Genomic DNA, 24,005 nt, shown 5'->3' with positions numbered 1-24,005 from the left:
GCAATTCGATCCTGTGTCCCATTTCTTGGCTTGAACAGAGGACACCCGTTAGAAATTGCCCTGTTACTTGCACGCAGGGCTGCTGAAATGCGAAAACTCTGCATTCTGTTCGGGCCTTTTAAAAATGGTACAGTTATGTCCTTTGGAAATTATGTCTCTCGACTATCTATTTTCCATGACTTTTAACTGGGGACAACTTTATTAAATCTTTGTCTCCCCTTGGCCGCCTCCCCCAAGCGCCTTACACTCGCGTCGCCCATTTGAAGGGACTGAGCTCACCTCTCTGGGTTGAAGGTCTCGGGTTGTGGCCAGTACTCAGGGTCGTGGTGCAGGGCGCCCACGGCCACCTCCACCACGGTGCCCGCGGGGATGTGTTGCCCCCGCACCTCGCAGTCCCGCGCCGCCTCCCTCGTGAACCTGTGGGGACACGTCAGTCACCCCTGCCTTAATGCACAGCAACAAGCAGAGCTTGCCGGCAGCACGCTGGGGCAAATGGGGTCTGAGCCTCAAGTGTGGAATGGGGGGTAAGGGCATAGGAGGCCCAGCCTTCTTGCAGGGGTGACCAGGATGGTTTCTACCCCCTGCCCCTTAACCTTCTACTGCCCACAACCCTGAAGCCTCCAAGCTCTTGAGACTCCTTTGGCCCTCAGTGAATATGCATTCATCCATCAAGCCTGAAGAGTTCTCTTAGGCCTGACTGGGGGAACATGGGTACCTTTGAAGGGCTTCTTCCTGTGGGAGGCTTGCTGGGTTATGACCCTGGCCACACTTTCCCTCATCTTCTGTCCATGGCTAAGCATCTTTAAGTGGCTCTCACCTACCCCCTTGCTTTACCTAAAGGAAATTTGGGTTTGAACATCTGATCTCCATTCATTGTCTGTGTCACTATGGATAACTTTTACTGAGGACAAAACTTCTGGTCAGATTGTTTACCAAATGCCATGGCACAGTCCGTTTTACACTGTATTTTTAAGGGCCAGACTATAGATGTTTGCATACAAATATAAAATTTCTGGAAGAATACCTGAACTTCCACCATGATTTCTTCTAAGGGATGGGACTGGGCTGGAGGATGGCAGGGGACCAGAGGTGCCAACTTTTTCTTCAGATCCTTCTGTATTGTTTAGGTTTTTTTGGTTTTTGTATTTTTTTTTTTAAGTACAAGCCTACTATTTTTGTAATACAGATAATTACTTTAAAAATTAAAAATTATGCTGGCTTTTATTTCAAATTGTAGGGCTGGACTTTCCTAAATATCTCAGAGGAGATAAAGTTATTATACTAATTACCATTATATTCTGTTCTCGCTTATAAAAAAGAATTAAGAGCAACCCGAAGCTCCTGGCAGCCTTCATTACTCTGTCAGGAACCTTTAATGTAACAAGAGAAGCCAGGACTTGGGGGCCCCCATTCGGATCCTAAGCTACCAATGCTATTAATATGTATACTGCATGGAATCCTGGATTCACATTAATAATACTTCAACAAGAGTTGGTAAGTTTTCTACAGGGGCCATTCTGAGTTTTTTTTTTTGGTGGATAATGGTTATCAGTCAAGGTGCGTCAGGGCCTGCGAAAAGACAACGCACTTTTCTGAGATTAAAATAATAAAGTAGAATAAAATAAATAAAATTCGCATTCTATCTGTATTCACCCCCAAATCTGTTGCCTGGGCTGAAGCGAATTGGCCTCTCATCTGGCTGAGAATAATGATGGCTTGACTCTCTCCTTTCTGTTGTTTGTTAACAGAAGTCTGCAGAGCTGATAGGATTAAAAATTCCAGCAGAGTAGGTATGGAGGAGGGTGAGGCCCAGGAGCTCGTGGCTTGCCAGGACCGGATCGGGCTGGAAGCTGGCCCTTCGCCTGGAAGGGCAGTCCTTCTTGCTTTCACCTCATACATTAGGTGACATATGACTTAGAGTGTGCAGCTTTTCAGAAGTTCTGTCCCACTGTTTCTCACCACTCGTTGGGGGTGGGGGGGCGAGCAGGCATTGTGTGCCCACTGAACACCCAGGAAGCAGAAGCACAGAACAGCACAGCGCTTACCCAAGGTCACACAGCCCACGAAGGGCAGAGGTGTGAGACTCTCGACTTTCTGTCTGAATTTGTTCTGCGATTACGGAGCACTGGTACTCTATGTGGCTTGATGAGGGAGTCAACCAGTTCACCCCAGTTCCCTCATTTCTGTCCTGCCTTCGAGTGAGATCACCCACTGCTGGTTCCCCGGAGCCGTGTGGCCGCCTTTTATGCAGTACTGTTTCTAAAGTTTCTAAGGGTCACTTGGAGAATCGATCAGAGCATTTGGGTGTTGAAGAGCCTGTTCACTTTGTCACTCAGCGCATCCCCGCTAAAAGGTCTCACGCGTCGAGTTCTTGATTGGGTTTAGATCCAGGAAAGGACCTGTCTTTGATCACTTTATAGACTTTCCTCCTGCCAGAGAACGTGCCTGTTCAACTCTGCTGGTTTTCCTCTCTGGCAGGAGCCGCGGCACCTGAGCGGGGACCTGACCCCTGTTATCGGCCCTCTCTGGGGTCCTGTAAAGTCTTCTTCCCCCTGGATGGCCTTTGTTCTATCACTGAATGTCTTATTTTGAGCTTCATTTTAACGTGTATAGCAGCTGCCCACAGTTCCCTTGGAGGGAAGCTGGATATAAATCATTAAAAAAGCAGGATTGGATGACAGTGCCATGGCTCCCAAGGAAATCAGGGAAGGCCCACAGAATTGGTCTTAACGCCGGCGTCAGGAGAGCGGCCCGGCAAGTGCTGGGGTTTCAGGGCCCTGAAACCCTGTGTGCTTGAGGACCATGTGATTCCACTCACATCTCTGGAATTCTCTGTATTTGCTCCGGGTCCAAACACTTTGGACAATATCTATAATCACACTCTGTATGATGTTTTTGGTTTGGAATATAATGAGATATCTTCAGAGCATCCACATTTTCTCTTTTAGAATGGCAAAAGGTACCTCCATATGGATGCTGGGGTATACTAATTTTTAGACCTGCAGAGTGGAACTTATGATAGGTTAAATGCTTTGTGTTGCTTCTTGTTTCTAGAACCTGAAATGTGGTCACTGTTTCCCTCCCTAAAGGCCTGGGGGCCCAAGTTAAGATCCTGTGCTCCATGTTTTGCCTTGTTTAGGGAGAGTTGGAAAAAAGCAGACCAGATTCCTGCTTTCGAGGCACTTACAGGTTGGTGGTGTGAGCAGATGTCCACGTGTGAGATGTTCCAGAGGGGGTGAGAAGTGTCCAAGAATGTAATAGGAAGTACAGTTTGCTCGAAAATGCTGGGGGAGGAGAGGCAAACTGCCCAGGGTAGCAAGGGTTGGGTTGGAGCTCGAAGGATGGGGCAGGGGTGGGTGGCTGGAGAGTGAGGAGCAGCCTCCCAGACTTTGGAATTCTCCCCCTGGAACATCAACTCCAAGGGCAGGGGTTTTATCTGTTTCGTACACGGCCGATTTCCCCGTGCTTGGCCCAGCATTCGACTCAACAAATAGTTGCCAAATGAAAGAATGGACGAACGGACGAACAGGCAGGAGGACTAGCAAATGCCATTGAAGGCTAGGAGGCCAAGGAGATTGGCTTGGGTTGGGGAGGAAGGTCATGTTAAGAACAGACCAGTGAGGGCACCTGGGTGGCTCAGTTGGTTAAGCGACTGCCTTCGGCTCAGGTCATGATCCTGGAGTCCCAGGATCGAGTCCTGCATCAGGCTCCCTGCTCAGCGGGGAGTCTGCTTCTCCCTCTGACCCTCCTCCCTCTCATGCTCTCTGTCTCTCATTCTCTCTCTCTCAAATAAATAAAATCTTAAAAAAATAAAATAAAAACAAAAACAAAAACAAAAACAGACCAGTGAACCTTTGAGAAGGTAGTTAATGTAGAGGAAAATGAGCCAGACATTTACTGCTATGGTCACTCTATGGAAGCCATTGAAACCCAAGAAACCCAAGACTCAGGCCTTGCCTTCCAGGAACCTGAGTCCAGCATTCTCGATAACGCAGGTGGTGACAGACTGAGGACTGGTGAGGAGCCTAGACAGTGATGTCCCGAAGGGCCTTTGGGGTGCGGGGGCCTGGGCAGGGGGAGAAGGTGGGGGAGCTCAGGCATACCTGAAAGCCGGTGGGTAAAGCCTCAAGGTCTCTGCGATCACCATGTCCAGGTAGGTCAGGCCTTCCTGGAGGCTGCTGTAGTCAGGGGCCGTCTGGGGGGGAGGGGGGTCGTGACAAATGAAGAAAGTTGAGTCCCACTGAGTCCCACAGCTTTCTGGCTTCTCCATTAGCTTTAGAGTCCTGCTCCAACTCCGCAGGCTCATAAACGGAGACTCGGCAAAATGCAGTCAGTACAATCCAAGCTGCGTTAGGTCAGCACCCCGCGTGTTCCCTCGGACTTGTGTCGTGGTGCTGTATGTTACCGCGGACCAGCCCGGCCAGCCTGCGACTTGGGGACCTTGGAGTGTCCTACAGAGAAGTTTGGTTCTAACGCAACAGTGGACAGTGGCAGGCGTAGCTGCGAGCATTGATGGAGAGAGGGTGGCGTGGTGGCTACGCACTGCGTAGACACGATCTGGCTTAATCCTCTCTGTAGACCCACGAGGCAGCCGCTCTCCCATCTCTCCGATGAGAAAACCGAGCCTCGGAGAGGTGGCCATGGGGGCAGTAACTGGTACATCATAAAGTTAAAAAATGCAGCGTGAAATCGCAGATAAAGAAAAAAAGTTCTAGGGGTGCCTGGGTGGCTCAGTCGTTAAGTGTCTGCCTTCAGCTCAGGTCATGATCCCAGGGTCCTGGGATCGAGCCCCGCATCGGGCTCTCTGCTCCGCGGGAAGCCTGCTTCTCCCTCTCCCACTCCCCCTGCTTGTGTTCCCTCTCTCGCTGTGTCTCTCTGTCAAATAAATAAGTAAAATCTTTAAAAAAAAAAAAAAAGTTCTAGTGAAATAAAAGACGCATAGTGACAAAACCCAAAGAGCCGTTCTAAGTCAGTAAGAAAAGAAACTCATTAGGAAAATGGGCAAAGGATATGAACGGGCAGAGCATAGAAGGAGAAATAAAGTTGCCATGATGAAAAATACAAATGAAGACAAGGAGATTTTGCTCTTCGGTCAGGTTAGGAAAGGTCGGGAAATGCAGATTAGATACTCAAGGGCGGAGGCGTGGAGAAGCATAACCCAGTACCCTGTGTTGGGGGTACCCCAGGGTCCCTTGGACAATGCCCACTGGAGTGAAACTGTCACCCTCGCCGTCACCCCTGGCCTGGGGAGGAGGGACACATGGGATGTGAGCTGGGGAGCAGGATGCGGGGGAGGGTTAGAATGGGGTCATGGAGGCTTATTCGCGGCTCTGCTGGGTTTCCCCAAGTCGTCCGCTCACCCCACTCCCTGCAGAGCCAGAGTGCGTCACCTGCTTGGTTGGTGACCACCTTCTTTCTCTCAACCAGATAGTGCCTGCTGCAAGAGCAGTCCTCAGCTTGGAGGTTCGCTTCCTTTGACCCCCCTCCCAGGGCGGCAGAGGGCAGCACTGGGGGCAAGTCCAGACTGCAGGCCCCCAGCTGTCCACGGAGGGGCCCTGAGTGGCCCCCGCCTCAGAGAGCCATTCTCAGGCCTGCAGCTGGCCACACCATGCCCTGCATGGGTCTAGTGGCTGGCAGAAGGGGGCAGGGCCCCCAGACACGCGTGAGGGCCTGGCTCCCCAGCCCACGCACTACCCCCTTGCATGGGGGAGTGCCTCCTTGGGGACCCTGTGGCACCTCTCTTCTTTCTAATGCTTAGTAGTTTGATTTGTGCTTGTTTCTTCTGGCCTGTGAGTCACAAAATACAAATTGTGTAATTTCAGTGATTCTGCATGTGAGTTAAATGCTCTGATATTTACATTTAAAACTGGCGTTGCGTGACGTAAAGGTGAATGGTAAGATTCATGCTAAAGAAGAAAAAAGGGAGAACCTCTGTATCTACTGTTAATGGCACTTGCCCCTGCCTTTTGAGTGAGGGGCCCCATAGTTCCGTTTTATGTCAAAGAATGGTGGGGTTGGCCATGCAGGCCACGGTTGATTGGCCCGAGGGTGAGCCTCTGACCCAAGGGCACCGGTCTGGAAATTTGGATCTAGTGCAGAGAAAAAGGAGTTTTTGGTCCAGCGGGTGGAAACTGAACACTGGTGAGTCATGATCTGTTGGTGACCATGTTCTGCCTTGTGGATGAATGAGCAGAAAATTCCAGTTGGCTGTGAGAAAGAAGAAATGAATTAAATGTGCAGAGAGAGGCAGAGGCAAACGACAGAGAGAGACACCATATCCTGGTGTCCCTTAGAGCGCCAGTTTCTGTTTGCAAGTAGCCCCGTGGGTGGTGGATCAGAACTCTTAAAGCACTTTCTCGTTTATGGCCCCAGTTAGCAACAGCTGAATTCTGTTACCTGCCACCAAAGGACACTTAACAAATGCAGAACATGTAAAATAAATAAATAAGAAATGGTGGTATTGTGTACCAAAACATAGAACTAAATCTCAAAAAGAAAAAAAAAAAAGAAACCAAAAAAACAGATCTGCAAGCAGCGTCCCTAGCAGTAAATGGTATTGGTTCCCCGGACAAAATTTGTGATTTAGAAGCTATCAGCATTTGTCAGAGAAAGAAAGCCTTTAAAAGCAGGCTAAGGGAATTTGATATTATAAAGTCAAAGTCTTCATTTATTCTTTCTCTGGATGAGCTTTCTACTGTACTTCTAAGCTTTTGGCTCAAGATACACATGTAAATATCAGCTTAGTCCAGTGGTTCTCAGTGTGGGTGAACATTAGAAGCAGTGGGACGGCTTTTAATATATAAGGATTCATCTGTTGGTTTGAAGTGGGGCCTGGGCACCAGTTCTCCCTTTGCCCCCCCCCCCCCCCCCCCCCCCCCCCCCCCCAGCAGTTGTAATGTGAGCCCTGGGGAGAGACCACTCGCTGCCTTAGTCCTTCTGTGATCTACCCCAGGGATCCTTCCTGCGGGAGAAGTGGGCAGATGGGGTGGAGGGAGGCTCACGCCTGCACATTTTAATCAAACCCAGGTGAGGCAATGAAATTCAAGTCCCTATCCCACTGACAGACCATCCACCCATCTGGACCTTTGGCTCCCTGAGTCCTTTTCAGGAAAATCGGGGATAAAGGGGTCCTGCACCAGTCCCGCCAGCAGAGGGCAGCAAGTGTACGGCAAATGGGGACTCCCCAGCAATGCTGGGCCCCTACTCAGAATCACAAATTATACCCCCAAAAGACTTAGGAATCGTGAATCCAAATTCTTCATTATGGAGATGAGAAAAATGAGACCCAGAGAGGAAAGCTTTCGAAGCCAAAAGCACACAGATAGAACCTGAAGTAGAAAACCCATGTCCTTATTCATTTAGCAGTCCCTCCATAAGCCCCTACTTAGCCTGTCAGGTGCAGGGCAAGGTGCTGAGGATCCAAAAATGATCAAGTCTCTGCTCTTTGGTGAAGCTGCCTTCTATGCAAATCATTATACTGAATGTGGAACATGTTCTAGAACAGACTTAGGAGGAATGGGAAACAGAGTTCTGTTTGAGAACTCATTCACTCATGTATTTGTTGGACATGTGCCGAGTTGGTGCAGACTGTTGGCCAGGCACTGTGCTAGGCACAGGGCACATGACTTTGACACATGGGGACCCTCCCCACCCTCCTGGACCTCACCGTCCATCTCAGGACGCAAAGCAATGGGGAGGGTTAGAGAGTGGTGAGCACAAGGCTCTGTGAGAGAACAGAGGACAGACATCCCAGGCATTTGGGATCAGGGAAGCTGACAAAAGGAAGTGATGCCTAAACTGAGATCTTTAGGATGAATAGAAGAAGCCAGTGAAAAGTGGGTGGGTTTGTTTGGATGCTGGTTCAAACAAACTAATATAAAAAAAAAATCCATGGGTCCATCACAGGACCCTGACCCCTGAGTGGGTATTCAATTCGATACACTTAGGAAATTATGGTTCATTTGTATTTAGTGTGATGATGGTATGGTGGTCCTGTTTTAGAAAAGAGCCTTTGTATTTTAGAAATACAGAATGAAATAGTTACCGATGACATGATAGGACATCTGGGATTTTAAAAAAGACAAAACCTGGAAGTGAGGGAAGGTGGGGAAATGGATGAAAGCAGAGGGGTCGCAGTGGACTCTCGTGGACGCTGGGTGAGGGGGACAGAGTTCTCCCAAGTGGTCTTCTAATTTGTCTAGGTTAAAGTTTTCCTTCAAAAAGAAAAAAAGCTGAAACACTAAATAGCAATGTAAATAACAGTAGTGTGTGGAGTCGCTCCATGCAAAGACTTGGAACTGCGCTAAAGAATTAAACATGTTTAAAATAGCAGCGCCATCCCCACAGGCAGGAGGCTGGGAGCCGGGAGCTGCGCTTTCTGGCCCAGCCCCTCCCTTGCTGTCACCCTTGGTGCTCAGACCCTCTGTGCTGGTAAGGGCTGAGGAGGGCCCACTTGGCCTGGAATGTCAGGAGAACCCAGGGGGGTTTCTGAGCAGAGTATCCTCTCATTTCAAGCCAGGAAGCACTTTAAGCATCTGTGTTTCCCGAAGATAACGTTAAAAAAAGGGATCCCTGAGGGTTCCCCCCGACTCCTGTTGCATGGGCCATACTACTCAGAATTAGAATCAACCTATCCTGCCTCCCACCCAACGGGGATGGTTGCTGCTGGAGCCTGTCTCCCTGACCTTGGCCATGCCTCGGGGTGGTCACTGGGTCCGGCCAGAGTCTCCGTCCTGGATCCATTGCCCAGCAGCTGTGGCCTGGGGCCAGTTGCCAAGGCAACATCAACAGGTCACGGGGCCTGTAAGCTGGGGTCATGCCCAGCTTGCAGGGCAGGGCGAAGGAGACGGTAAGGTGACAGGTCTCCGGAAACCGTAATGCACCAAATGAGCAGATAATCCTTCTGTTTGAAAGTATTCGGTGGCAGGGAGCTCATTTCACCACCAGGCCTTCTGTGGCATGTATTAAAATGACTCTGTAAGGACGTGTTAAGGAAGAAAGTGATTTTAAAATCCTATAGAACTTATTTCAGCTGGGACTTATTTCATAAAATAAGTAACTGCACTCTTAGAAGGTTGAAAATAGATATTAAATATTTATTATTATCCGATAGTGGGAAATACTGATTAAATAGTAAATATTTGATTGCTAAATATTGGGGAAAATAGAGATTAAAACATAAACTGAATCTTTGCCACATGGTTTACATTCTCAATCCAAAGTTCCTTAATTTTCCAGAAGATTTTTTTCATCTATATTTGATTTTCAGTGGGCAGTAACTTCTAATTTTATTTCTAAGGTCCTTGGTCTCTTAGTCTTTTTATCACATAGCTTAGATCTGTAAACCAATATTTAAATGTGATGGATAAACCTGATGATTAAGGGAACCTCATGGAAAATCTATGGGTAAATCCTTTTAAATAAGAAATAATACTATTTCCTGACCTATTAATGTCATTTTGCCACATTTAGATTCTTGTGTGCCATTTTCTCTGAGACCTAGACACACACACACACACACACACACACCCCTCCCCTGAGTCACTCACACCTACACATACACCACATGCTGGGTGTGTGCAGATGATAGGATGTGGAGAATAAAGGAGAAAAAGAAAACAAAAATGTCACTGCTTTCAAAAAGATTTTTCCTGGAGATTCAGGGAACCTAATAGAAAAATTGACGTTTTCTTATTCTGCTAAAGGAAACAGAAGTGGGGGCGGCTTCAGGTTTGTCCTCCCCAAGCAGTTGGACTGGTAATGGGGCATTTGTCGCCGGATGCGGTGTTACAGAAAGTGGGCTCTGTTCTGCCCTCCAGACTCGGGGAGCTTGAAATCCCTTAAGACCCGGCACTCAAGCCTGGGGACAGCCAGGGGTCATACAGCCCATAGGAAGAATAAAGATTTCCGTTTGCTCTCATTCTCTGGGGAACATAAGACGACAATATGAAACCAAACCATGGAAAATGGAGCAACCCTGGATTTGCCCTTTTGACCACTGACCCAGCAGAAAAGCCCCTCCCCTTGCGACCAGTCTCCTGAGATGAGCACTGAGTCCCGCGGGCGAGGCCCGAGCGGGGACCTGGGCTCCTCAGGGACCTGGGCTCCTCGCTGACCGGTTCTCTAAACAGAGGCTCTGACTTGCTGTCTTTGAGAGTCCAGCAATGGGCCCGTGTGAGCTGGTCCAGGTTGGGGGCAAGAGGCAACGGGGGTCGGAGGGATGATCTTTCAGCATCACTGCCTTGCCTCGCCGATGCCCAGAAAGTCCTGCGTGCCAATTTAAAGAATGTGGCGGACTTAGATGCAGCCATGCGTCCATACCTTAGAAAAAGTAATTAGGAGAGTGTATATAGTATCTATTTACACCCACTTTAAAAGAAAGGAGACAGAACCCACATCATGTAAACCTGTAGATTATTCCAGGAGCTCTTGTACTCTGAGGGCCAGGCCATTAAGGGATTAGGTGAGGGGATTGTAATGAAAGAACATAACCCCGCCTGTGTGCGCTCTCTCTCTCTCTCTCTCTCTCTCTCTCTCTCTCTCACACACACGCAAGCACACACCCCGCAAGTGCTAGCCCTTAACCACCGATGGCCCTGGCTGGAGCTTTATTGATGTCCCTGACTTCCCCCAGGAATTCCCGTCTTCACAGATCTAAGATAGCAATAGCTTTGTCTCTCGCAGTAGTGGACTGTGCTCAGAAGGATTTTTACATCTGTTATATCATTGGGTACTGACAACCGCACCGTGTGGTAGGTAGGGCAGTTTTTATTGCCTATTTTATAGATGAAAAAAGAAAAGATTCAGAGAGGTTAGTGACTTATCCAAGGTCACACAGCTGGTGAATGGCAGAGTCAGAACTAAATCCAGATTTTCAAATCCCATGATTTGTCCATCATGCTGTACTGCCTTGACCTCCCTCCCTCTCCCCTCTCTCCCTCTTCCCCTTCCTTGCTCCCTCCTTCCCTCCCTTTCCTTATGTACATTTTATGGAAGAATAACGTGCAGACAGAAAAAAAAAATCGCACAAACTAAAGCGCAGAGTTCAGTGACTTTTCACAAGGCGAGCACACCTGTGTACCCGCGTCCAGCTCAAGACCCCAGACATCGCCAGCATTCTGAATCACCGCCATGACCCCATCCAGTCACAGCCCCCACCCCCCTCAAGGGCAACCACTATTCTGCCTTCTAACTCGAGAGATTACTCTGCCTTTTAAAAATCTGCATCTAGGGCGCCTGGGTGGCTCAGTTGGTTAAGCGTCTGCCTTCGGCTCAGGTCATGATCCCGGGATCCTGGGATCGAGCCCCGCATCAGGCTCCCTGCTTGGCGGGGAGCCTGCTTCTCCCTCTCCCTCTGCTTCTCTCTCTGACTTTCATGAATAAATAAATAACATTAAAAAGAAAAAAAAATCTGCATCTAAACAGAATATGCATGATGTAGGCTTTTGTCGGGCATGTGTTGGCAACTCACCCACGTGTGAGGCAGGGCGCTGACGTGTGTCTACTCTCGTGTTCAATGGTGGGTGGACATTTGAGCTGCCCCAGTTTGGGGCCGTTATAAATAAAGCTGGACATTGCTGCAGATGTTTTTTGGTGGACATGTGTCCCCCCTTCTGCAGGGTCTATGCCTAGGAGCGAATTTGCTGGGTCACAAGGAATGTGTATGTTCAGCTTTAGTAGATATTTTGGGCAGTTTTACATATTGGGTGTACATCTTGCCTGAAATTTTAATGGCTGACCTGTTGAACACACGCCCGTTCCCTTGATCACATCTCACTGTGGGCTCCCCCTCGCCCCCGCTTCCCTCCGCCTGCCCCTCCAACACGCTGAAACCCAACCACTGTCTCTATTCCAGGAAAGGGTTGAGAGAAAAAATGGCATATTATTGGGGGAGCAGAGTTATTTATCCCTATAGTGGGCATGGAGGGAAGAGGAGAGGCAGGGACAAATAAGACACTTCTAATCACCTGGTTTTTCAAAATTGTCCCAATTATCAGACATAAGCACTCCTAAGCATAAAATTCCCAGATCAACTAGATTCGAGTCGTTGGATTATCTGCTGTTATGTAATATTTAGGATTCTGTTCTCTCCATTAACAGCCGATTTTATATGATGTTTAAAGAACTAAGCCCCTAAGTAAATGACCATTAAATCACCCTGCTCACCTTCTCTGCACTGGGGAGAGTTTTGCATTTAATTTGCAGAGAAATTCTTTTTGTTCACTCTCTCCCCACGTAGACAGTGAGTACATTTATGACATGGGTGTGGCGTGTCCTTAGCAGAGTGTGGGGGTGGGGAGGGGGGAAGAGAGGAGACAAGACCCAATCCCATACATTCAACTCACTACGTATTTGGGAAACCATTTACTTGTTTATTCAGAGATATATTATTATGGTAATAGGGAGCCACTGAAGGTTTGATGAGCAGAGGTGACAGGCTGAAAAATGGTATTTTGTGCTCTGACAATGACCTACAAGAGGACAGTTGGACGAGCTGGTCAATAGGACAATAAGACGGGAGACTATTGCAATATTCTGGGCAGAAATGAAGAGCTCTGATGAGAGTACAGCAGTCAGAGTGGGCATGGGGTTGAAAGGGAAGCTATATAAACAGTGATTTTCCATCTTGGCTGCTCCCCACTGAGGCCGGAGCCCCACCCCAAAATATTCAGCATTAATTGGACTGGTGTGCAGGGGCTGGTAGTGTTCTAAAAGCTCCCCAGGAAATTCTCATGTGCAGCCTGAGACAGAGTTCCCGTGATTTTATTTATTTATTTTTTAATTTTTTGAAGATTTTATTTACTTGACAGAGTGAGAGAGCACAAGCAGGGGGAGCAGCAGAGGGAGAGGGAGAAGCAGGCTTCCAGCGGAGCAGGGAGCCCGATGTGGGGCTCGATGTGGGGCTCGATCCCAGGACTCTGGGATCATGACCTGAGCCGAAGGCAGACGCTTCACTGACTGAGCCACTCAGGTGCCCCAAGTCCCCATAATTTTAAAGGAAGACTTGCCAGGGGAGGTGAGTCTTCACATGTAAGGAGGCAGGGAGTGAAGTGATGACAGCGATCCCTAGGTTTCATTCCTGGGTGGCCGAAAGCTGGAAGGAGGACGGGTCTGGGCGAGGCTGCCCTTCCAGAAGAGCTCTGCTTTGACAGGCTTGTGCGGGGGCGCCCCAGGGGATATGGGGTCCAGCTCAGCTGCACAGAGGGGGATGAGTCCCCTGGGATGGGGGTCAGAAAGAAAAGCAGGGCACTGAGGACTGAACCACAGGGCCACCCAGGGAAAGGAGGCTGAGGGACTGGAAAGGAAGGGACTCTGGACGGAGTCTCGGACACCAGCCACGGACACAGCCACGGAGATTAGGGACAAGGAAAGGACACTGCCTCAGTCAGCTGAGTGGGGGAGGGGAGACCAAAGCCAGCTCCAGATGAGCACGGGGAGAGGGGATGGAGCGAGTGGGAGCGAGCTGGGGCTGGCACACCCTTCCCAGAGGCACACTGAAAGAATCTGGGTGGCGGGGGGACCCGAGCAAGCCAAGGGCAGAAATGAGAGCATTGCCACAGACTGAGCAGCAGACGCGACAAAGGAAAAGCACGTGCTGCCCCTCTAGTTAGTGGGGTGGACCCAGGCCCAATGGTGTAAGGCCCAGGGAGAACGATTTTGACTCAATATAGGGAAGGATTTTCCAGTGACTAGAACTTAATGAAATAGGCAAGGCCCCATGGCCACTGGAGATTGTCAAAAGTTGTCACTAAGCATCTGAAAAGGTCGCTGGAGGGTATTCATGGGTCCCTCATCAAAAGGAGGTGGACGTGGGCAACCCCGTGGTGCCTTCCACAGCTAGGATGGTCTGAAATGTCACGAGCACCCTCAGCCCCACCCCATCTAGTCAGGGACAGCCTGTGACACTAGCAGGTCCTGGGTCACTTGCCGGCCGAGGAAATGTCACGTGAAGGTGGCAGGTGATCCGCTTGCTCTCTTTACCCCCCTCCTCCGCCCCCAGCAGCCCCGCCCCTCATTCCTGTGTGCATCTCCATCGCTCGGTCTAAAAGTCTGAGGCCAGGTCATGTACTGTTTGGGGAAATGGTAAACAAAGATAAGAGCTTTAAGCACTGGAATTTATTTTTTATCCACTTGGCCTAAAAGCCACTGTGTGTTAAATTTAGAAGGCTGGCTTTCCAGACCCCTCCCCACCCTCCTGTTTCCTGCCTCCTCTTTACCGCCCCTGCTTGCAATGCAGTCCCGCTGACCATGGAATAGGAAATGTGTTTGGAAAGCTCAGGAGTCTTTGGAGGCTGCCTGCCTGGATGTTTATAGAAATGTATCATCTGCGGGCCTGGGAGAGAGGGCCATTCCCTCCGATCGCCGGCTCTGCTCACCATCCCAGCAGCAGCCGTCTCTACCCAAATATTTACCCAAACGTCCTCCAGGCAGGGCCACAGTGCTTCTGCCTCTCGCTGTCTGGAGGCGAGATGCTCCCCCAGGGAAGCAGCCACATTTACAGCAGACCCCCTTACAATTTATTTACAAAGGTCTCCCTCACGCCTGGGAATCTATAATTGAACAGCTCTCTTTTCTATGTAGGTTAAATCCCTTTGCAACCAACTCCAAGAACCTGTAGAAATCCTTTTGTCGGGCTGGAATTCTGTTGTATTGAATATTGTTGGAAATAAATGAGCCATTGTCTGGGCTGAGAATTTTCTGGTTAGATAGAGATCTCCACTGTGATGTGATTTATTGTGGCAGGATTTTTTCTTTTTCTTTTTTTTTTTTTTTTCAGCTCATTTTAAATTCCCTCTTGCCTGCTCAGTCCATTTTTCCCATCTCAGGGTATAAGTGGGGAGGGCTAGGCCCAAGCTAAAAAAAAAGGAAAAAAGTCTCCTTTGCCCACGATTGCTGTCCAGAGGCCCGAGTGGAGTCTGATACCAGATTTTAATGGAGAAGGGCAGTACGTCTGCTGGCTGGCTTCGGGGAAAAAGAGTGGCTGACCCTGGCCCCCGGCACGTGAGTGGGAGATTAGTCCCAGGACCATAAAGAGACTCGGAGCCTCAGAAGGTCCATGAGTTCAATCCCCCAGCCCCCACGGTACGGACGAGGACCCACAGCTCAGAGAGGTGGGGTGACTTCCCCCTGCCCGTGTCCACACAGAAATACTCATTTACTGCTCTTACAAAAAATAATCCCCCTAATCCAGCTACCCTTTAAAATATATCCAACCCTCATTGTGAGTAAGTTTTTGAAGTTAAAATTAACAAAACAAAACAAAACAGAAGGAACAATTCACTGTCTTTCTCTTTTATAATCAGTTCTCCGTTTGTAATTCTCTTGCTTTGGGACATGAGGCGCGGAGTGCACGAATCAGATTCGCTTGTTTCTACAAATGCTGGTCAGGGACCCTGTGAGACCCCCGTAGCTGCAGGCGTGGGGTCGTCCCAGCAGAGAAGGACACAGCTGTGCCAGTGAGAATTAAGAATTCAGTGGGGCCGCCTTGGGGGAGATGCCGGGGAGAGAGGCCTCCCCACTCCTGTGACCAGAGGAGGGAGGAAGGTGCTAGAAGGTAAATGCTGGAAGACAGGGCAGAGGCACTTGGAGACCTGCCTCAACTCTTCCCTGTGCCAAGAGCCTCCCAGAACCCCTCCTGTCCCCTGGTAAGATCCCACTCTGCCCCGGAGGAGATGGAGGTGCCCAGAGCCTGGGTGCCAGGGCCACACGCTGGGAGAGCTGGTGTTTAGCCAGGGCCTGTCTCCGGGGGCAGCCTCGTACCCTCCACAGTGGCTGCCTCCCCACCTCTCCCACCTGACGCAGTTTTAGCCCTTGCCCTTTCTCTGTAGCTGGCGTCTTTTAGTAAAAAGGATTCCTTGCCAGGAGTGGCCTCCACGGTGGTGGCGAAGCTAAGTAAACACGGGCTGAGTAACAGCTGACGTGCGCTTCCCGACCCCACAGACACAACAGAGCGTCCCTCCCTCTCCCTGGAGCTGGAGGACTGGGCTTGGATATAGAAGAATGGGGTTCTTGGGGGAAAGGCCCCCCTTTCTTTGTAATTAAATTTGGCCATGAGAGGAGACTCACTGAACCACAGATAGCGCGTGCCTCAGAGCCTTGGTAGTGATTTCTGTTCAGTGGAGCTGAGATGCTGAATTCAGCCTCTGGTCTGCTGGGAGGGGGCTGGGCCTCGGTGAAGGGGGGCCGCCGAGGCCCAGAGGGAAGGCCCGGCCGGCCTGCAGGTGGCCCCCACCGGGCCTTCGGATGGCAGATGTTGGCAGATGCTCCCCTCATACCACATTTCGAGATGTGGAGGGCTCACCTCCCTGGAGTGGATGTGGGGGGAGATGGCCGTCACTCTGCCATCCTTGTCCTGCCCACGTGTGCTTCCTAGGCCTGCAGGTGGGGAGGGAGGGTCACAGGGAGACTGCCCTGCAAATGAGAGCCCCGCACCCCATCCCTCATGGAATGGGAGGCTGAGTGCTCCCAGCCAGGTCTCCCCTCCCATCCCCCCATCTGCTGGGCAAGCTGGACCTGCGGACCCCTGAGGCATCCGACAAAGGCTTTAGTTAGGGGCTCCGCCAGGGCTCCTGTGGACAGAGCTGCTGAGCACGAGCCCTCAGGGGCTTCAACCCAGGCCCCACTCAGGGCGTAACTTTCGTTAACCGTTTTTGTTTTTGTTTTATCTGATACTGGACTGTTCCTTTAATGTAGGACAAAACCCCAAAAGGGTGACTGTGGCCACATGAGGGGACATTACCTCTCCCTCCCCTCCTCTCTATGAAAAAAATGATTGTTTCTGTGTTCCGATCTTTATGCTTTTATTTTACATATTTATTTTAAAGGTCTTTGTAATATCTTTCCTAAGAAGAACTTCATCTGTCCTACAGGGGTTCTCTCAGCAACGTCTGAGGCTCCTGGGATGTCTGCAGACCACCCCTTCTAGACCACCATTGTACTGGGAGCGAGTCCCCCGCACCTGCTGTGTGCGGGCATTGACAGAGGGATGGGGTGCCGCCGGGCCAGTGGGGGCCCCGGAGGGGAAGGAGCCCTGTGGACCCCGCTGTGCCTCGGAGGGCGGGAAGCCCAGAGTGGGGACGTGGAGGGGGCCCTGTGGGGGCCACCCAACCTGCCCGGGCCGGGGATGGGGGGGATCAGAAACACTTCCTGGAGAAGGGGAGGCTTGTGCTGAAGCAATTTTCCAAAAGCTTTTGTGTTCTTTCGCACAGAAACAATAAAAGCACTGAACCGAGTTCCTTCGCAGGCACGTCGTTTACTGCCGTTTGATCGGGGCGCGTGCCCTCTGCCTCATGGCTGTGGGGCGTGGAGCTGGCACGTGTTAATTATGGCCATTTGTTTTGGGGGGGTGCAGCTCCCCTGTACCCGGCGAGGCTTCTCACAGGGGCCTGACCGGCATCCTCGGAGGTGCGGGAGGTGACCGTGTCACGGCAGGAGGCCCTGGGCAGTGGCCAGCAGGCTGAGGGATTTTTGCAGGCTCCTAGGCCCAGGCAGCCAGGGGTCAAGGCCACAGCCATGGACAGGGCAGGGGAGGAGGTGTGGGCAGGGAGGGAAGCAGGGGTCCCTTGGGGACAGAGACGCAGCCCTAAGGAGGTGGGCACAGCTGAGCTGGGCTGGGCATGTTTGCCAGGTTGTATGTGGAGCTTCCGGTCCCGTGGGAGACACAGACTAATCCCAGACACAGAAAACTACCGCAGAGCGAAGTGTTTGGAAGGAAAGGCTTGAAGAGGGCAAAGGATGACGTTGTTCACCATGCTTCGGAATGCTGGAAGGAGTTCACTTTTTTGGAGCATGTAAAAGGAAGTACCTTTTCTATCTAGTATATTTTAAACTTGTAGGACTTATTATTCTACAGGGTTACAATAACCGAGATCTATTTTGACACATTCAGGGAAGATTACCGGAGAACGGGTTATTAATGGGGCCACCCGGTTACTGGAAACCACGATCACAGATGCAGCTGCCGCGTTCTCCTCTGCCCGTCTGCCCACACCCTGGGCTGGCCGCCACTCTGGCTGTGTCACCCTCTAGAGGGACACAGACTGGAGCGGGACTCGGGTGGCTGGGGCACTTGAACCTCTGCCACATGGAGAACATTGGCAGAAGCCAGAGGGGTGTAGTCTCTAACTTGTAAAGGGTCATTCGATGGGGGCCCAGAGTTTGAAGAAATGAGGGGAAGTGGTAGGAAGATGGATTTGTGGATTAATGGTCTGGTCCAGCGTGTGAAACATGGAAGAGGGGAGCCCCTCATCCCTGGAGTGACTGCTGGATGATAGGCCTAGGAGAGGGCCTTCAGGATCGACCTGCAATCACTGAGATCCTTCAAAGTCCTCAGGTCTTGGTAATTCGACCATTATTTTGTTGGTCCCTAGCAGGAAACAGTGTCCTGGGGAAATGGGATGTGAAAAGAGCGAGTTTGTTGGAAGGGAAGGAGGGTAGGGAAAGTTCCAGGCTGAAAGGGGACCCCGGAGTGGCAGGGAAGGGACCGCTGGTTGAGGGGCATGGATGCTGAGAACCAGAGGCACAAGAAGGGACACGTGTCTCCTTAAGGCTTCTGGGGTGATATCTTTACTATGGGAATAACGGGAAGAATCGAAACGACGGCAGAAGAGAAACATATGCTTCTGGAGAGCACAGGTGCTGGGACCCATGCTAAGTGCTTTATGTTTGTCACCACATTTAATTGGCCCCAACAGAAGGGAGCAGATATGCTTATTATCCCCTTTTAACAGTTGAGGAAACTGAGGTTTAGGCTCATGCAGCTGGTTCGGGGGCTCAGCCTGGCTTTGAGGCAGGGAATCCAACCCGGAGCCGTCGTCATCAGCCCAGCTCCATTCAGAGTGGAGGAAGATAAATTGGGGAAAGGGCCATGGGAGCTGCAAAATGCTGTCTGTGAGTCACGCTATGAGCATCTTGCTTCGTGCGTCCCTGAGGAGGTGGGTTGTGGCTCCCTGTGCCGAGCCCTGTGAGTTCTGCTGGGGCCGAGAGGAAACCAAAGGCAAGGTTATTCTGTGGGGTAGAGGGAAAGCACCAGGTCGACTTCTCTGCATAAACTGACTGACTGCTGAGCTAATAAAAATACCAGAAGGAGCCCTGCATTTGGATTCTGTAGGCCAGGATGTACTCTTGTAGGGCCACAAGAGGGGAAATGGGAGGGGTGCCTCAGTGGCTCAGTTGGTTAAGCATCTGCCTTGGGCTCAGGGCATGATCCTGGGGTTCTGGGATCGAGCCCCACGTCAGGCTCCCTGCTCAGCGTGGACTCTGCTTCTCCCTCTCCCTCTGGCCCTCCCCACTCATGTTCTCTCTCTCTCTCTAACAAATAAATAAAATATTAAAAAAAAAAAAAAGAAATGGGAAAGGTGCTCTGGGGACCATGCATGACTTTGGAATTTGTCATCACATCTAGCAAAAAAGTATGTTGTGGAGTGGATGGCCATAGAGAGGATCTAGAGGATAGTAAACTGAATGATCATCAGATTCCAGAAAGTTCTGAATGTAGTTTGAAAATCTAGACTTAGTGTGTGAGAAAAGTATACAATACACATGGATATCTCTTGGGTTGATGTCTTTTTCCTGCCAGTGTACTTGTTTGCGGGCCCCTCAGCTCAGCAGACCTCCATGTCCTGATGGCAGAGCATAGGAGTTAGAGAAAGAAGACTTGAGCTCTTCAAGTCTGCATTTGCTGTGTGACCCTGAGAAAAACACTTAGCCTCTCTGAACCGATGTTTTCTCAACTCCAAAAGGATTATTTACAAGAGATACTCTGTCAACTTCATAGGTCAGGGAGAACAAATGGTAACAAACAACAATTATTGTTTGTATGTTTTTCTTACACCTCTGACAGTGCCTGTCCCAGGGGGGAGCACATGGAATATGCATTGTAAAGATCTCCCGAGGCAACAAAATAGTGAGACAAGGTTGGGGCCAGAAGGGAAGGAAGATGCTAAAGATCAAATGGTAAGTGCCAAGATGAATTAGTTTAAATGTTGCTATGTCAAAGCAATAATATAATCCTTTTAGATCAGCAATGATGTAAATCTTGGGGATTTTAGAAGAATATGAAGTGATAACAAAATGGTTTAGAAGTAATATAATTAGGTAAAAGAAAACAAAAACAATGTGGCTCCCAGAATGTTCATTATAACTTGGAGATCAAGAAAGCAGACACTAGAAAGTGCGGTAGAATGAAACCAGAAACACAGGCTTGAGAGTTGGGGGACCCAAGTTTTATTCCTAGTTTTAGCCACAAATTAGTGAAATGGACTTGGAAAGTCTCTTAACTGATCCGACACATTTCCTCATTTGTATAGTGGGTTTTTAAGAAATCTCTTCATTCACTTTCCTGAGCTATAACCCTCTAACCCGGTGTTTTTCAAAATGTGGGCTACGATGCCTTAGGGAACTGTGAATTCAATTTAGGGGATTAAGACCAGCATTTTAAAAAAGGAAATAGAATGGAATAGAACATACAGTGTATCACACATAGAAGACGACATGTTGTTTCATAAAACGTTTGTTTCAGTTACATGGGTATGTCTGGACTGGGTTGATTTATAAAATATATTTCTTATGATGCGTTGTGGTCAGAAAGTTTGAAAACCATCTCTGTAACACTCGGTGCTGCCAGGAAAACTCAGGTATGCTGCCTACCTCACTTTCCCCCTTTGCACTGGTACCTCTATAATCCGATCCCTTTGACTTTGCATAAAGATACCAAGGGCCCAGAGGCCGGCACCCTTCTCTACACAACACCTCCCCCCTCCCCGCTGTGAGCACAGAGCCAGTAGGGGACAAGGTGTTTATGAAGTTAGAATAGAGTTGCCAGATTTATCAAATAAAACTAGAAGCCTTCAGTTAACTGTGAATTTCAGCTACACAATGAATCATGTTTTAGTATAAGTATGTCCCAAATACTGCACGAGACATACTTACACTATGAAATGATTCAGTGTTGATCAGAAATTTAAATTTAACCAGCCACCTGTATTTTATCTGGCAACCCTAAAAATAACTAATAAATAAAGAGCAAACAGGAGGGAAAGTTTCCAAAGACTACGACTTTAAGCACCCAAACTACAAAAGTTTGTGCTTTAATATGATCATAAATTAACAGCTGTATTGTATTATGCAAATTTATGTTAAGTTATTCACTATCTGTCATCACGCTCCAATAAAAATTGTATATATGACATTTAGGAAAAAATGGCATCTTCTGATAAGAGTCTTGTGTTGCATTTGGTGGCGCTGATTACCTTCCGCTCGCCTGAATGCCGTAGCCACAGACGTGCAGGGCCGGGGTCTTTGTGAGCGACTCCCCGAATTACTTATGGTCTGTCTAGATCCTCGAGAACAACCCCAGGGAGTGGCCAGGAGCTGCTTTCCCTCCATTTTCATGCCTTTCAGAAGAAATGCAGGTCAGCAGCGAAATAGCAGTAAAGAACCCCCCCTCCTCTCATCTAGAAGTTGGCCATTTCCCACGAGTAAACACTGTGCAGTATGAAGGTTTGCCTCACTGGACAAGCACGGAGGGACATGATTTGGTTTTTAATCTCTGTTGGCCTTCATGTTTCTGGGTGATTATACACAAAGGGAAGAAAGCAATTTCTGCTGTTCCCTTTCTATAGCATCGCTATGCAAATGCCCACCACTTGACTAATTTAACATTTAGAGTGTAATAGAAATGCCTTATCTCTGGGCTGATCCACTTAATTTTTTCACTGATGACCGTCACCCTCTTGGAGACTTCTGGTATGCCACCAGCATTTTTTTTTCTTTTTAGCTTTTATAATTTTTTTTTTTTTTAATTGTGGGATATTGTCTGTGGAAGGAATGCTGGTGTCTGTTCTGGAAAGGTGGGAGGCGTCAAGTCTCACTAAGGGCACATTACATCCCCAGAGCCGAAGCTTAGAGGAGGCCAGGGAGCAGATGGCCCTGAGGAATCTTTGAGGAATGCCAGGCTGGGCTTGGAAGACAGGCTGTTTGCAGCAGGAATGACCAGGAGGAAGGCAGGTGAGGTCTGTTGAGTTAAAAGGGGACTCTTTGTTCATCCCGAAGAGAAAATACAGACACTGTCGTGCTGGGGGTGGGGGTGGGGGCCTACACCATGCTTGCTCTCCCACCACAAATGCAGACTCTGGTTAGGGGCAAGGGCACCCTGGCGACGCTTGGTCTTAGCCGAGAGGGTGACAGGCACAGGCCTGGAGTCAGGAAACCACACCCAAACAGTGTGATCCTGGGTGGTCTCCTAAAGCCCCCTGCCTCAGTTTCCTCATCTGCAAAACAAAGGGATTAGATTGCATGGTCTCTAAGTGTCTTTCAGCTTTAGCTTTCATTCATTCATTCATTCATTCATCCAGCATTGAGCACCTACTATGTGCTTGGATATGATGGCAGATCACTGTTCTCATGGTGCCAACAGCTGAGCTTGTCTAGGGGCCAGCAAGCAGAAGCGTGTCATCTGCCTAAGAGCAGCCAAAGGGGAAGGAGGAAGAGAGGGAGAAGGGCGAGGAGGAGGAGGAAGAGCAGGGGGAGGACTCGATAGGATATGGAATTCTTTCTAAGGTTGCTGACTCCCGATTTTCTGAAAACGGCTGAGAAAGACAAATCCCTAGAGGGGGCAGTCTGTTGCTTTTTCTTGGTCACTGCCTTTCCCGGCTGAGAAGACAGAGGTCTCTAATGGGCCGACCCGGACAACTAGGAGGAGGTGCTCCTTTCTGGAAATTACTATCCAAGATGGAGCACCAGCAGGGAGGGATTAAGCTGACGGACCCCTTCACCTAACTCACACGGAAGTGAATGCACTAATCAGAAGAAACGGGTGTTGCAGCTGCAAAGGCTAAGTTTGCTATAGGAAGTCAGATTTGGAGGCATGGGTGGTGTTTTCATCCTTTCCTCCTGTTGTGGAGAAGAAGAACAGGTCTGGACATGGATCCGGACACTGTTTAGATGCCCGCAATGGGACAGGGTTTGTTTTGCTGGATCACAGCCTGCCTCACCAGAAATCTCATGGAGCCTGAGAAGGGTGTTTGTCAGGATACCCACAAACCTTATTAAGTGGGCTTTAAGCTAAATTTTGAGGGGCGGGGAGAAAAATGCTACCAGATACGATGTTAAATGACAGGTTTGACATACGAATTATTCCCGAGGAGAGAAACTGTCTGTCTGAAACCCAATAAACAGAATGAACAGAGGGATTCTGATATGGTGGATTTTCCGTAGAAAAAAATAGTTTTACATGGAAATATCAATAGAATTTTAGTTTAAGACACCCAAGGGCAGAGGAGGAAAATGTAAATTTATCAGATGTTAAGTAAAAAGAAACCATATACTTCTTGGCTTAGGGTTTTCTTTCTTTTGCTATAGATTTTTATGTTGTTTGATCTGTTTATTGGTTGTTGAAGTAAATTAATTAATTTTTTATGGGGAAGTCTGACACATCTTGATTTATTAGGATTTCTTAGTTCCTTAAAGCCAAAGATCTAAGTAGAAAATGCCATTTATTCTGATAATGACCTTAGGTACTTGGTGGCAGAAGAAAAGGAGAGGACCACCCAAGAGAGGAGGAGAAAGGACTTTGGGAACTTTGCGACATCCTGAGAGAGACCTGGTTATCACAGGGCGAACACGATGGTCATGAATGTGTCCGAATGTGTGCTAACCCACTTTGGACAACCATCTGCTCTCATAGAACAATCTACCATAGACCTACTGGTCGTTCGCAAGACGGCACCAAGGAACTGGGAGCTAGTGGATCTGAGTTCAGATTTAGGCTCGGTTTCCACCTTGAGCCATTCACTTAATCTCCGAGTTTCAACTTCCTAATCTTTAAGGAAATATTTTCTATATTTAGACATATTGAATTGGTTGTTAGAATTGCTTGGCCCAGGACCAGGCGCAGAACATGTGTTCAATGAATAGTAATTCTTCTTATTATCCATCATGATTATCAATATTACTTGATATTGAATACTTGATCTCAAAGGATCACTCCTTGGTGAAAACAGATTGGG

General features: G+C 49.0%; 2 protein-coding genes across 4 annotated transcripts in view; one reads left to right on the top strand and one right to left on the bottom strand.

Annotated features, from left to right (window-relative positions):
- PARP12 (poly(ADP-ribose) polymerase family member 12) overlaps positions 1–20,066 on the top strand; it is a 64,978-nt gene extending 44,912 nt beyond the window's left edge. For all 3 annotated transcript variants that reach the window (XR_004682123.1, XR_004682122.1, XM_035021218.1), the window contains one exon: positions 19,841–20,066. Coding sequence is in view for 1 of the 3 variants with exons in the window: in XM_035021218.1 (XP_034877109.1) it covers positions 19,841–19,880 (40 nt within the window). In the remaining 2 variants the exon portion in view is untranslated. The remainder of the gene's footprint in view (positions 1–19,840) is intronic.
- The window catches only part of TBXAS1 (thromboxane A synthase 1), a 156,745-nt gene that overhangs the window by 3,756 nt on the left and 128,984 nt on the right, over positions 1–24,005 (bottom strand). The window contains exons 11-12 of the mRNA XM_035021219.1: positions 4,104–4,195; positions 280–417 (exon numbers count right to left, since the gene is read on the bottom strand). Coding sequence (XP_034877110.1) covers positions 280–417; positions 4,104–4,195 — 230 coding nt within the window. The remainder of the gene's footprint in view (positions 1–279; positions 418–4,103; positions 4,196–24,005) is intronic.

Source organism: Mirounga leonina, unplaced genomic scaffold (genome assembly GCF_011800145.1).
Source record: "Mirounga leonina isolate KUSES-001 unplaced genomic scaffold, KU_Mleo_1.0 Mir_174, whole genome shotgun sequence".
NCBI lineage: Eukaryota > Metazoa > Chordata > Mammalia > Carnivora > Phocidae > Mirounga > Mirounga leonina.
This window is presented reverse-complemented; position numbering and strand designations above follow the sequence as displayed.